The sequence below is a fragment of the Lytechinus variegatus genome, chromosome 4 (genome assembly GCF_018143015.1).
Source record: "Lytechinus variegatus isolate NC3 chromosome 4, Lvar_3.0, whole genome shotgun sequence".
Taxonomy (NCBI): domain Eukaryota; kingdom Metazoa; phylum Echinodermata; class Echinoidea; order Temnopleuroida; family Toxopneustidae; genus Lytechinus; species Lytechinus variegatus.
The window spans coordinates 36,999,975-37,015,789 of record NC_054743.1 but is presented as its reverse complement, the minus strand read 5'-3'; the positions used below and the strand labels follow the sequence as shown (position 1 = coordinate 37,015,789).

The following is a 15,815-nucleotide window of genomic DNA, read 5'->3' as shown; positions in this document are numbered from 1 at the left end:
TGAAACATGATTCTCCATCCCTTCCACTCAATCGCTCTCATCCCATTCGCCGTCTTCAGCATGCTTGGATAAACCGACCCATTTTCCATCCTTCCCCTTGCACATTCCTTCTCCTTCTCCTAAATCCCATCTTCTTCTAGCATCCTCCCTTTCCATTACATGATCCATAACATAAGGGGAAATTACAAGCAACCACTGATAGCACCGACTCCCTTTTCGCTAGAGGCTGTGTTTACACTCTACCCCAAGAATTTTAGTCACACAAGATGTCAACATTATTGTCACAAGTCTTTCTAAACATCCACCTTAAATCGGGTCAACAGCTGGAAAGATGGTCCATTTTCTGCATCCACAATCTTGTCAGGGAACCTTGTAAGTTTTTTGGCCATACACCCGTCTCGTCTTCTCAACTACTTCCTCTAATCCTCTGCTCTTTGTCCTCTTCATTTTATCCACCGGAAGTTCAAGTATGCCTTCTGGGTAATCGGAGATCAGATTTGCATTAGACCCTGAGGAATGACTACGCAATTCCTGACAACTCAAAGCCAATGTTGAACATTTCATGGATTGCAACCGGGTTTTGCTTCTGTCCATTCCATGTTGTTGACATAATAACAAATCATTCAATGCCGTTGATAGGGCGACGTCTGTAAGGTTTCAGAAACTATGTAAATTTTAAATGACATGCAGTCAGATCGGAATAGAGAACTTAGAAAATGAATGTTTGAGCTTTTTAATGCTCTTTATTGTTTTTCTGTTCGTTTAATTTGTTTTGTTCCACTTTGCTTTGCTAAACTCTCATTTGTTGCATTTTGTGTATTACATACGATTTTTTTTTATACTTGGCCAATCATAGCACCTAATTCATATTATTTTTCTAAAAAATGGAATGATTTGATATCAATGAAAGTCAATTATTAGACCAGAGTCTGGTTTGAAAGCTTATGCTTGATGAGGGCCGAAGATGGACATTCAGCGTGTATCACCAATGCACTAAAATACCATCATATAGACGATCCTCAATTGTTTACATGTATCTGCGTATTTTTCCGGCATCATTAGCCCATGTTGTGTAAACAATATTGATTAAACTTCAGCGAGCCGTTCTCACTGTCTCATAGGAACATTTTAAGATGGAAATGATTTTTCTATACAACGATTATTAAGCAAGTGGCACATGATTTTCTAGCTTCATGATTTCAAGGATATTTAGGAATATTGATTTTTTATTTTTGACTGATCTTCAATTTTTTGTTAATAGTAAATGTTCTGTTTAATGTTTTATCTTGACGTTTAGAAACCAATGTGGGAGTATTGAAAAGACACCAAATCTCATTTCGTGTATAACGGCAATCATGATTATGGTTTTTCGCACTGGTAGTCAGTCAATCATCATGAATAATGTTAGTGTTATTCCAGCAGTGTGTACACGCCCCGTTTGATGGAATGATAATGTCCTCTTTTATGTGAGGAGGAAGAAGATGGCGAGGACCCGTAACACGGCTTGTTTATTTATGAGCAGTGATGATGATGGCATAGGGGGAGCATGCTTGATAGATAATGAAAACAGTCTCATCTAAACGCCCCTAGGCCGCACACACTACCCGCCCATCATTGATAGCAAATAAAGCTGGGTGATTTGAAATATAAAATGTCACTTTCTCCTCCCAACGTTATCCGTAATCATATCCCGCGTGACACTCTCCCCGGATTTAATATGTCATTAAAATATGAATTAATGAATGAGCAAATATTATTCAAATTCGGCAGTTACTAGACAGTTAAAAGGCTCGTTGTTAATGATCTCGAGGACATGGGTTGAACTCTAGATGCTGAAAGTGTTATCCATTTCGTCTCCGAGGTATTTTTATGAAAGCATTTCAGCATTGCGCATTTTTTAGAACATCACATCTACTATAATGATTCCCCCTCTTTTTATGAACTGTTAATTTCATTGGTCGAATGCCCTTTGGGGTTATTTTGGGGCCTTTATTTCGTTATAATCACGTCAATACCATACTGAAGGGGGTGGTTTTGATCATTGTAGAGAAGTCATATGAAATGACTGAGAAGACTTGCTATTCTCATCATCTTTCAAAACATAACTCGATTAGAGAATTTTAACACAACTCATGAGCTTATAATGATACATTGTTGGTTTGAATTCCTCTCAATGATATTTATTGTGTGTTGTACTTAACACCAGATTGGCATGTAAATACAATGTTGTTCGTCCTAAAGTTTCCTAAAGATTGATACATCTCACTTAATTTGATAGTTCTTACAGCAACACTATATACATAAACTGTGAATAAAAGAAAAAAAATGTGCTCTTAAATTACAGTGCACACTCCTATGCTAAATCTGTTTCAAATAATGATGTTTTTTAATATGAATTTTACTCATGTGTTATTCACGACCATTTGCAGGAAGAACATTGGATGATGATGATGTATAATAACTAACCAAGACCTAAGATCATACAGACACCAAGAAAGCCGACTCTTGATCGATTAAAACTTTACATTATTTCGAATGAGTGGGTATCGTTAGTGTAACTAGCGACTGTAGTGTCGAAGTCACACCATCGGAACCGAATCCTAATCGATCGCCGGAATGCATTTAACGTATCTTTTTGAGCGGTCTGGAGTCAATTTCGTTTGTGAAACTATACTGTCTACATCACCTAGCCCTCCCCCTCTCCCTGCCTGACGTGAACTTGGATGACAGACGGATATTTGGGGAAATCAGAATTGTCAAAACACATCCAAAATGATCGCCAGTTGGCAGAACTTCCGATTACATGCTCTGATTGTCATTTGTCGGACCAAATTGCAATCGGAGCGTGGTTGGAGCTTTTGTTTATATTTTGCAAGACTGCTATCAATGAAGCCACTTGAAACAAATTCATCGATATTGAATGGCAAAATAGTGTTTACATAAAGACAAACTGCCGTACATGTTGCCCAACTTTCAAACTTTGATGAGCTGTTTATAGATGACACAATGAGTGGGACTGTTGTCTGTTGGTCTGGTACATGGTAGACGAATTCATTTCGCAACAAATATTTGACTAGAAGATTATTATTATAATGTAGGAGAGATGCAAGAGACGGGGATGGTAAAACTCAAGAAAGGCGATAAAAGGTAGAGGGGTAAATAAAAAATCAGATCCGTGAAACGGGAAATTAAAAAAAAAACGAAAGATGATAGTTCTTTTCGGTAAGTGATAAGGAGTGGAAATTGTCGAAGACCGGAAAAGTATGTCAAAATCGTAAATGACAGCAGAATTAAAATGCAGTAACGAATTTTCGAACTACATTTTTGGTCATCACATATTAAATAGGAGTAAAAAACAGTCTATATCATTATCGTAACTGAATTAGGCCTGGTGAAACTGACCGACGGACACATAACGTATTCAGAAAGGACACGGCGGACGAGAAAAAATTCGGGCGTGGCTCCCTCCATTTTCATTCGCTCCATAAATGGGAAAAAATGCGAAAAAGGGAAAAGAACGGACTTGGATAGGATGAAGCGCGGATGTCTAGCAGATGAAAGTGGATGACAGCTCCGAAGGGGTAACCGGGGGTTTTGAATATATATACGAGATGCATACGATTACGTCTTTTCTATTTCCGTGCTACTAAAGATGTATAGACATTCCATGTACCTTATCTTTCCTCCCTCTTTCCGTTGTTTAGCTGTAGTGGAAATGGGTTGCGAGGATGCCCAGAGGATGCAGAGAGGATACAGCGGACTTTCAACGGATGATAACGGACATGGAACGTTTGTTGCTCATATATGTTATGTTGCGGGTTTACATCGTACACGGTGGAAAGTTCATCCGTTCTAAAAGTTTTGTGAAGCTCAAAACTTTTGGCGCGGATGAAATGACAGTGGCGGATGCTCGATGGATTGCACGTATGAAGCACGTATGCAATGAGTACACTACGGATGCATAGCGTTTTCCGACAGATGGCACGACCCCCCCCCCCCCCCCGTTCTACATCCTCTTTGCATCCGTAAGTGCAGTGGGCCGAGCCATTAGAGTCTGCACCATATCTGCTAAGCTGGACATTCATCGATGGGCAGTCGTGTTTAAGGACACATACGTTACGACCCCAGAACCTGGGTCGTAATTATGCCGGATACCAGTCAAAAATAAGATCATGGTCACCGAATATGCAGAAGAAAATACTGCTTGGAATACATTGAAGGAGGAAAAAACAATCAGATAAAGATATCTGTACGTTAGGCTCTGATTCACAAGGTCTTGCGAGATGACAAGATATGGGCATTATTGGACAGGCTCCAATAAGAATATAAGTCATCTACCCTTGGGAGAAATCGTGTTGAAGGCATCGGTTATTGTAGTTCACCAACAGAATTTATCTTGTTATGAGGCAATTTTCCAATGTTCGGTAAAGTATTGTATACACATGACTGGTTCGGAAAGCATGAAAAGAAAAAAAAAGGAACGCAAGACTCATCGCTTCGTGAACAAAGTTTAAAATTGTTTTCAGATATCGGTCAGCTGTATCCAAGGCTGAGAGGACCTGATCCTGGTGAAATTGAGATCCCAACCAACACTGCTATGTAAGATAGAAATATTGCAGTGTACTTTAGACGTTGGAATAATCAAACTTTACATTCTTGATTGTTAGCAAATCTTTAGGTTATAACCCAATTGATGATTTAGCATACCTTGAAAAGAAGATATTACCTTTCCTTCGGTTTCAGTCAAATCCAATTTCTACAATGATTCATAAAATGTATAAAACAAAATAAAAATGGAAAGCTGTGAATTAAAATTGTGAATTCTGCAGGATGTAAACACCCTCTGAATTCGTTCTAATTTTCGCAGAGTATATTCAAATTAGATTAGATAGATAAACTAGACGTTAATGACTTACAGTTATTGCGGTTTAGGTAGGTAGGATACATCTCTGATGATATCTTCATCTTTAATTTTTAGGGTTTTTCTTTTTCTGTCCTTTACGTCACCCTTTCCCGCAGTCAATCATTATAGCATCTGTCGGATATTTTTCTTTTGCCCCTCCCATTTTAATTCGAAGGGGCGTAGACCAGGGAGAGGAGAAACGCCCATCACCCTCCCCAAGCTCACCATGTCAGGCAACCATCCCCTGGCCTTGCTTGTCTAATCTCTTCCCCCCGATCACGGGGTCCTCATCTCAGTCTAGTAATCTAAGTCGTCTCTTAATCCATCTCAGCTCATCGGATAATCCCCTCGCTATGGCAGCCTTGATTTCCGTTGCCAAAGCTTCCTAAAATCCCCGGGAGACAGGCGTTTCTCCTAATCGAGACGAGGTCAATACCGTCCAATCTATCTAGGGACTGATGGACGACGTGATGGTACAAAAGCCCGAGGCTTCCTCCGCACACCTAGGGAGTGGATATGACACTAATTATGCACATTCGTAATATATCTTTGCATGTCCAGTTGCGTCATGAATATGTGCAACAGAGCAAAGTGACATTTTTTTTAGTTTCTCAAGGATACGTCCGGACAATCTGAACGGGGAAGAATCATCTCTTGTAACTTGTTTACGGATACAAACCTCTTCTGTTTAGGTTGGGATTAATACGCTAATATTTATTTCACACATACTTAAAGCAAGCTAACATGTTTCTTCTAACTAATCAATGTTATCAAATCATGTTAATAATAATAATGATGGGCGATGATAATGGTTGTGAGGATGGCAATAACAATTAATGTTATCAAGAATAATTATATTAACAGAGATTAAAATAGCTTTAGTGATAACGGCGATAACGATAACAACAAGAATACTATGAGTGTTTGAATAGCTGGTTCACCTTATTCATGCAAGATTTAATTAAACATGAACTGGACAAAGAAAATTAATTCAATATTGATAGATCAAAACATGAAACTATTATGTCCCTTTTTTTTCATCCCAGCCTTACAAATTCTTACAAATATAAAGGGTTTTTTTATACGTGCGATCATCTCTTCGTGAAAATCCCATTTAGTGTTTTCTACCAAACAAGCTCACATTTCTGCAAGACTCGGCGTTGTTGTTTTTTTGTTGGGTTTTTTTTTTGGGGGGTGGGGGCTTCGAGAGAGAAATATAGTGATGCCAATCATCAGATCATCATTTTCATATCATTATTTGACAAAATGTTATAGAACGCTGAGTCCTCGCATGCATTTCAGAGAGAGGTTTTGGTGTTGTTTAAATCGGTAAAAATGCATGTTTTGAATACTGACATGTAGGACATGTATTGAAGTAGAGGATTAGATGTCTGGGAATTCGGATTTGTAGCGCAGATGGTGGCTTAACATCATCTGCGCATGGTCCATGATCAACAGCAGACACATCCGATTCATCGACATTTCATTTCGATCTCTCAAATCCTGATGTTAAAAACTTATACATAACACATGTTATTTGACATTAAGCACTATACTACTGTAACTCCGCCAACACTACCACAACCACAGCAATGGGGACTTATTGTTACAAGACGGGAACGTCCCCGATGCTCAAAAATTAAATGGAATTCAATCGAACAATATACTAGACAGGTAACACACACAAGGTGCAAATTTTTCGGCGCGCAAGGAGTTTTGTGTTGCCTTATTCTGTTCACCGAACCAACGCCATTGGTTTGAAAAGCAATGAACATTATGAAAATGTACTGTAGAAGACGCATGCGCGGAAGGAGTGTTGGTATTGATGCGGTTGATCATTTTCTCTCTCTCTCTCTCTCTCTATGGTTTTCTTGGGAACGTTCTCGTCCTCTGTAAATAGGTGGTTTTCGCATTTACTACGGGAAAACTCTTTACAACGTATCGATTCCTTTGAAAATGCAATCGAAATCACTATGAGGCTTTTGTCGAAAGTTGGTGGACTGGGACAGCAGATCACCCGAAGATTTGCACCGGACGAAGGGAAGCATGTGGTTGTCAAAAGATTCCGATGCTGTCCATGTCCTACAACTTTCGAGAAAAGGGTCTCAGCTCTCCGTTGTGATTCGACTTGCATTTCCAAAGGAATTGGTGCGCTGTATAGAGTTTCTCTCTAGTAATTGCGAAAAGTCCGCACTTACGCACTTGAGCTACGGATGCGTTCAGACCGCCAATCCCTACTACCATGACGTTTTTCATCAATCCAAAGTACAACACCATTACCACTTGCGGTGTACAATGGAATTGATAATCTTCAAAATTGCCAAGTTTTGGTCTTGAAGTGGTATGTAATGTACAGTGCAAAACTGTTTTCCCCTATTAATTTACCTGTTTGTAAAAAAATACTTTTCTCCTCAAGAAACCTTGTCACCCGTTCATTACACCATGGACCTATTACGAATTCGTAATAGGTCCATGATTACACAAAATTAATGATACACAGATGTGAGTGCATCGGCAGGTTTTGTGAGCATAGTCCCACCGATGCACGAACATCCCTGTGCATCATTTGTTTTATAGAATAGTGTATTTTGGGGAGCGAAAATCATCATTTTTTACAACAATGGCCAGCAATGCATGCATGCGGTAAATTTGCCATGCGTCCGGTAATTACATATAAGTAATTACCGGACGCATGGCAAATTTACCGGATGCATGCATTGCTGGCCATGCGTCGGTAATTACTTATGCACGATACCCATTCTATAGCAGCAACTGATATCAAATTAGAACTATAAGCAGCTTTCTTGTCTATGATTATGAAAAACGAAAAAAAATGAAAAATCCATATTTTGTTTTTCGAAATAGACATGAAATAAAATACTCCGAAAATTTGCTTTGCCCAATTGATCGTGGGCCCGGCAGCCACTGTGTAGCCTCAGATCGACGAGGCTCTATCCCTTTAATCATTGAACGCCAAACAGGGTACATTGTAGCAGAAACTCCCATCTTTTAACGTCTTTTGATCTGACGCGGCCGGGGTTTGAACTCCCGACCCCCCGGTTGTGAGACGGACGCTCTGCCAACTGAGCTAACACACACGGTATTGGGTATTAGAAATTAACCTACACTCATAGCAACAGATTTCTCTAGCATATTTATTGTTGGCTGGAAATTTTCTTAAGTCGAATCTGTTTCCGAATCGAACGTGGACCTTACGTCATGTCAAACTGTTAGAAAATTTATCCTTAGAATAAAAGCAGTTCCTGCAGCACAGTCTCCTGTTATGTTACCAGACTGCGTAATCTTACAAGAAATTGGTATTTGGTGTATGGAACCTTACACATTTCTTTAAGAAAATACCCTTTTCTCCTTTTCAAAGAGACATGTTCTGTTAAATTGCAATGATTCTGTTATTGCTTTCTGCAAAATCTTCTTTTTTCGGTAAAATCGGGGGGGGTGGGTTAACAGTGCATTTCAAGCAAGTCATTTGATGAAAACGTTTTGAAGAGGAGATATATTCTTCTGCTGACTGCCACGTCATAGCTATACTAATAATGTCCGAAGTGTAATGTCTGCTTCTTATGTCCCAGGGCAATTCAAAGGTTTCCATACGGACAGTATACATTTATTAACTTTCAAAAGTCTGACCTTTTATTTTGCAATGAAGTGAACATGATCTCTTGGCTCCGTATCACAAAGTTTTGCGATCGATTGTAAATTTGAGAGAACAATCTGATTGGCTTCGTGGCATGCCATAAGGTCCATGATTGGCCGTTGTCATTTAGCAATCGATTGCAAACCTTTCTGCTAGGGAGCCCTGAAAACAGGTAGGTGGCACAGAATGTGTAGCTCGTGGCAGAATAATACTTGATAAAAATCCATCCCAATAAACAACAGTGAAATTGAGCAAACAGGGGACCATTACGCAAATGAAAACAATCTCTTCCAAAGCCTGTCGTTGGCAAGATCCTGTATTTCGAGAATCAAAATTGGAAATTGATTGTTGGGTTACAATCGAGCTTTATAGTCCAGTGATATCATTCAAAGAATATTGAAGTGACGATTTTTTTTTACAAGCAAACTTGGGGGAACACTAAATGGGTATATAAATGAACAATTTTCATGCGAAAATAGAGAAAATGCTTTCCTTTTCTCCATTCATGTTTGGACGGTTATTGGCTTGCAGAGGTGGAAGTTAAAGAGAAATGCCAGTAGTTGCAGTAAACACTGATTTCATGAGAAAGTCTGTAAAACCAGGCTTAATTGTCAGTATATCATCGAGGATCCAGATCTGATACAGTTACATAAACTGAACTTTGTGAAATCTTGAAATCTACGCTGAAAAATGTTCACACTGAAGATCACCAACACAGACAAGCGCACGTGGGACAGTGTATTATTATTGCTTTGAATGTCGTGCCCGACGCTTGACCTGAATCCTGTGCTTATTTGCTAATTTCTCAGCAATTACACAATTTCTTCCAGAATCCTTTGGCAAATATTTCTTATTTATACAAACAGACACTTTGGTGGTCATTTCATTGAATTCTGTACGATCTCATTTTGATATCGTTACCAAAACTGGCATTTACCTTTAATGTTAAGACATTACTGGCATTTACCCAGTGACTTATAGTACACGCTCGATCTGAGAAAAGGAGTTGGCCAAAAAGCTTGACAGGAATGACCGGGATGTTGAACCTGCCATCTACTGATTACCGGGTAGGTCCTATACCACAAGGTCATTCTTGTAGTACTGAAGGAATCTCCATTTGTATATAAAATCATGTTTAAGTAACTTAAACCTGATATCAATTCAAGCCAACTCCAAAGTAAACAGAAATACATAAGATATTCAATGTCCAATTTCTATTTCTGAATAAAGTTCCTTAAAAGCCTCAACTATCTTAAATTCATTTTTTCCCGAACAGGTGGAATATTCCCGAGACATATGGCAGGGAGTCCCGAAGAGGCTGCCTTCAAGCTAGCTGTTGATCGCGTCGGGAAAACGATGAGATCAGCAATGGATAATACCTCAACGTTGTCTGCTGATATAAGATATATACAACACAACGATAGCTTCGAGGCAACACGGGCCGGTAAGCAACCTTTAACCTTTCACTTCAAATTAAAATCCTGATTTATCAATTTGTCCGTCCAATTGGGCAGGTCGAAGGTGATAAAATCACAGAAATGATAATCAACATGGCTAATGTCGAAATTTCATATAAAGTGGTGTTTCGCCAAGCTTGGGATTTCGTCAAAAAATGGTTCACAATTTTAGCATTTAGTCTGCATAGCATAGATATCTTTTTTTTTGCAGGAAAAACAACCGTATATTTCTGGGGATGAAAACTTTTTATAGACTTAAAAAAAGTGTAGGTATCATTTTCATTTTATTTTCAGGAAAAAAGAGAGACAGAGCGTCAGATAATGTGAAAGAGAAGCTTCATAAGTTATATTCCATGTCGATCATATATTATTAAAAGGAAACATACAAATTTATTGATACATGTGTGTTATTTGAAAAGGGAATCAAAATTTTTTAACTTTTTAAAAGGTCGCAGGTCTAAGTGGCTGTAGGAAACTACACTAACACGGTGGTTACCATGGTGACGTACCCTGAACAGATTGGGTTCTCAATCCCTGTGGAGGTACATGTTTACCTTCATGTGTAAAAACACCTGAAAACTGTTTTCACAGTCATCAAAAATTCATCGTTCCTCTAAACAGATTCGACAGAAAATCCACCTGCTCTTGAAATTCGACAAGTCACAATGTTCATTTTATTCATCATTTCTTTATGAAAATAACGGTCTATTGGAATTTACCTCACTGACATTAAAAATGCAATGATATTCTAAAAGAAATATTGTCGACGTATTTCAAATTTGCCACAGGAACACAGGATACCAATGTTCGTTTGCTGTAGTTGTTCCTGAATTTCATATCGTGTTCTAGTAGCTGAATAAATATAGGTCTGAATCTGATTAGATACAGTGGCCTGTATTCAAAAGTCAAGTTCAACTTAGATCTTAGTCTAATTGTGTACTAAAGCTATGGAAAACCAGTGTAAAAATTATGTTTACATTGTATGTTTCTTATTTACACTGTACCTCGGATACCTTGGAATAAATTGGAAGTTGGCATTTGACGTTAAAATAAAATTGCCTGTCGTTGGTATAGGTAACCGATATATCCTTTCTAGGTCTTACCAAGATATTATACAATGGCCTACAATTATTGTCTATGTCTACATCTTCAGAAGATAATCAGATATAAGTGTGTAATTCGATGGTGCAAGATTTGCACCAAGCTATAATGGATTAGATATCAAGCTAGTTTTGTCAAGCTGTACCAGGAAATCCGCAGCGCAGGCGAACGTACCATGACTTTCAATCGGTAATTGATGTTTCCTTGATGTTCCTGTGCAGTTAATTTGTGAGTTGCTAAGAATCGTTTCTAGGCATCAATGTTTTTCTTTTTCATTTTTTGTTTGTTTAATTCATTTCACCTTAACATATAAGAAGACACACGGAGAAAATGCCATTGTCCAAAAGGGCTCACAGGCCTAATTCATTTCCCATAGATTCGTGTGTTAAAGTTGCACTTAACAAGAAATCATGAAAAATAAGGAAGAAATTCGGGGGGTGAATAATTACTACCAGTGGATAGGATAAATGTGTGACAGACCATATATGACCAGAAAAAGGTACCTCGACCGGCTCATTTTAAAAATAAATCAGCATTTATGAATACTACACCTGACGGGACGAAATTCATCACTTGAGAGAGTAAAATGACCCTAATTCTTCCGCCAGTAAAAATTTAGTTCCATAGTGGTGATATATCTTTCCAATTTGGAAAAAGTAAGTTCAGTAGGTACCCTCCCTAGAATCAGTGTTAGATTGTCAGTCATATTCATTCATTTTTGTCAATCTCCAATATCAAATTTAAAAATTGAGCAATGGGTTGGCTCGAATGAATATCAATGGCCTGCCAGTTGTGATTAGGCCCGAGCAACTAGAAGGATATAGAGTTAGAGTCAACTTCCAATTTCATAATGCATTTCCAGAAACATGATTGAGCAGCGTAAGGGATGAGACTGTTGGAAAAAAAATGTTTATTCGATCATATCTGTTCGAGGACACATTACGCGAGGAGAGTGACGATAATCTCTCCCTCTCGTATTATTAGTCAAATCACTATTCTTATTGCAAAGGTAATAGTCGTTAATGGGTTTGTTTTTCGGCTTTGAATCCATTGTAATGTCCTCCAGGAAAAACATATCTGTGCAGTGAATATTAATGATAATTTTTTTATTATCTTGCGCGATCAACCTTTGATTGACTCTTACTTGATTGATGATGTGTTTTCTACGATGTGTATTGCATTAACCCGCAACTTATACCGAGTATTTAAAAAAAGTGAAAATTAATTTTGGGATAATTTGTTAAGACTGTGGTAGTAGCAGCAGCTAAATCAGTAGAGGCACGAGAACAGAATAGAAGTAGACTCTAATTACGCACAGCCATTATGGTTATGATGTCTTTTATATATAATTCATTGAGTGATGAATTGGTCAATTCATATAACAAAAAATGTGACTCATCACCAGGTTCGTAAGCTAGGTCGTTAGTTTTAGAATAATTAATCCCAGCCATGCCCCTGTCATAGAGACGATTAAAAGGTTTCAAGTGAAAAGTTTCGATAGCAACTTCATAAAACCAAAACAAATATTGTGTGTACATTCTGATTGTGTAACGCACATTGTTAAAGCAACTGTGTTTCAATAAAGGTTTACAATCATAGGACACCTGTACCATGCATCCATTCTCTTGGTTAATACAATCATTGTAACATTCACTGTGACATATTGACCAGTTGGTGTGTTGCCATGGTCGTTTTATTTTTATCGTTTTGGTTTTAATCAGATGTTCAGAGGAAATCCTTTGGCTGCTCCTTGGCTGATGACTTTCTCAAACAGCCATTTGCTTTCCAGACTCCATCTTAACATGTGATTAGATTTTGATGCTGTATAAGTTACAGATTGCATGGATGGGTGTAAATTGAGAGGAAAGCGGTGCCACTGTCTTCCCTCCTAAGGTCGTTACCATGGTACCGCATCCCGAGTTTGGCCATCCCATCGGATGAGACATCACGGAAGATGTGAGCCGGAAAGCATCAGAGGCGTTATCACCCCCAAAAATACTCGTATCATCATGTAACGTGATTCAAAATCAAGGCTGGGTTATTATCCATATTAGAACCATTCAATACCCCCTTTATTCTCTTACCTCCACTCAGCATCTATCTCTCTCTCTCTCCTGTCCTTTTCATCCCAACCTCCTCGGCTCCTTCTACATGTTCTAAGGAAGATCTCTTCAAATTAAAACTGACATATAATCCTTCACTGTTGTCGTTTAGCTAAGCAAGGTGTCGTTTGATATTCACATTCAAGTCTAATATATACATGATATAGCGGAATTGATGTGTAGGCCTATTCATCTACCAAACCAGGATTGATGATGAGAATGGTACAGTCATGATATGATAAAAGCAGTGATTTGTTCCCTCACCTTCCCTTTCTTCTCGGAGGCCAGAAGTTACTTCCTCTTTGCATAGCGGGGTGAATATTGACGTTAGCTCCAAGGGCGTAATGGGCCCACATTTTGAGGTGGCCAGAAATGGAGTATCGGCAATCTTTCTTTAAAAAAAAAGTGTAAGCAAGCGAGCAAAAATGTCGATATTTTAAGTGCAAATATCAAATTTTGTGACAGATATTAGACATAACATTCAGACACTAATTTAATATTTCACCCTTTCTTCTCTGTCCTTTTCTTTCTTTTTTTTCTTGGTCGCATTTTATTTATTTTGTGGGGGTTGGGGGAGGCAAGCCCCCTAGACCCTTATCGGTACACTGCTGTTTGAAGGCAGTAGCTAACTGTTATGCTATTGGTATTCATTAACCTCCAGTTTTCAAACTATATATTATTGCATGAGTAATAAGTTAATTAATTGTCCATTAATTCGGCTCAAAAAATACTTTTTTCGACTTGTTTTTTTAAGAAAGATGATTTGGTCCTCATGACCGCCAAAATACTTGTGGCGTTCATTTCAATTATCCCTACAAAAGAGCCAGTAACCTGGAAGGAGTATACCGGAAAAATATCTAGGAAATAAACGCCTCTTGTTGAATGCATCCGTCGGTATAGAAATCCGACTCGTTAGTAACTCCCAGTGGTGCAAAAACCCAAGGAGCATTATAAATAATCCCACGCTTTAATGACGAGCAATGAGCATATACATCACACCGGTGTATAGATGAGGGCTTGGGGGCCGAGGAATTTCTTTACCCATCAACCCCCCCCCCCCCGAAAAAAAGAAATCAAGACTAAAAAAGGAGAAAAGGAAAGAAAAGGAGAGGAAAAGGGTTAAGGCGACACTTTTTTAGAATATCATATCAAAATCGATCAACAATTTAATTTTTGTATTGAAAGCGTCAAAAGTCTTCGTTCATTCCTAAAAAATCTTGTGTTGGTGTATTGGCGACAAACAAATATTCTTCATCATGTTTATCAAGCTGAAATTTCTTCTTTGTTCTCTCTGCTTTGGTATGAGATATGAAAAAAATACGAAAAAGGTAATAGCAGAAAACGGGATTTCCCATCCCCGCAACGACAAAAAACAACCTAAAACAACAAAATTGCGGTTTTAGGATGGTAGCCGAGAAAAAAGTTGAACGTTTAAAGAAAAAAAGTTATCGAACAATAGAAATAACAAATGTCTCTCCTCACAACTATATAGAAAAATTACAAAAAAGAACAAAATAACACTAACAATAATCATTATGGCAACCTTAACAATAATGTTTACGATAATGGAACTTACAAAATACACTCGCCGATGGTAAACACGACAATCTGAAATAAACGCAGTTTTGTATTGCTCGCATACTCAGCCAATTAACCATAAGATAAGGGCAGCTTTAACCTCTTGAAAAGGACTAGAGAAACGGCTGAAAGTAAAAAGAACCATTAGGCCTACATATAAGTCCTTTTCAGTTGTTCGTCTTGTTGCATTTGAATACAGTATGAAATTGGTTGAACATTTGAAGATGTTTCCAAAAATTCTCTTTGAAGCAGGCCTTTCGAATTTGTAAAGGAGGTCACCTGTAGAGCCCTCTCGTGTTCGAAATGATTTTTTTCTGATCATCTTGTCATGACGAGTGACAAGTGATTAAAAACTCATTTACACACAATCATTGAAGCTGTATGTGGAGTCCCGCAGTAATCGGAATAGAATGAACGTGTTTCTTGAAGGACAAGGAATATTCCTTTAAATTGTTTTCTCTTAAGGAAAAAAACGTCAATAACTTTAAAAAATTATAAAAAGGGAACGTGAGGAATTTTCGTAAATATATACATAAACACTTAAGAAATTCATTTGTGCATGATACATGACCCTCCCCAAAAAATGAGGATTACAATCCTGGCTGTTGAAGCAACACTTTTAAAAAGCTGAAAGCGAGCGAAAATTGTCAATTTCTTAACAAAAAATATCAATTTTGTGGCAGGTTTTACATAGTATTCAGAAAAAACATATTTCACCCCTTTCTTTTTGTGTGTTTTTATTCTTTTTTTGGGGGGGGGTCGTGAAATTCGCTTCGTTTTTTATTATTATTTTTCATTTTTATATAGGGGAGGGGGTAAAATCCTCATCTTTACGCCAGTGATATCCCTTTGCAATTCCCAATGCTGACAAGGTGATTGTTCGTTTTTTCTCTTCTGGCTTTCATAGACCGTATATTTGTTTAGGTTGTATGATAATTTTTGTCGTTTGTATATTGTATTTCTAATAGAGGATACCTGTCCTGGCCTGTAATAAAGAATAAAATAAGTAAATAAAATAA

General features: G+C 37.9%; 1 protein-coding gene across 1 annotated transcript in view; it reads left to right on the top strand.

The window, feature by feature from the left end:
* The first annotated feature begins 3,206 nt into the window (after positions 1-3,206).
* The window catches only part of LOC121412961 (glutamate receptor ionotropic, kainate 2-like), a 67,086-nt gene continuing 54,477 nt past the window's right edge, over positions 3,207-15,815 (top strand). Inside the window, exons 1-3 of the mRNA XM_041605723.1 lie at positions 3,207-3,222; positions 3,705-3,827; positions 9,835-10,002. Of these exons, the coding sequence (XP_041461657.1) occupies positions 3,207-3,222; positions 3,705-3,827; positions 9,835-10,002 (307 nt within the window). The remainder of the gene's footprint in view (positions 3,223-3,704; positions 3,828-9,834; positions 10,003-15,815) is intronic.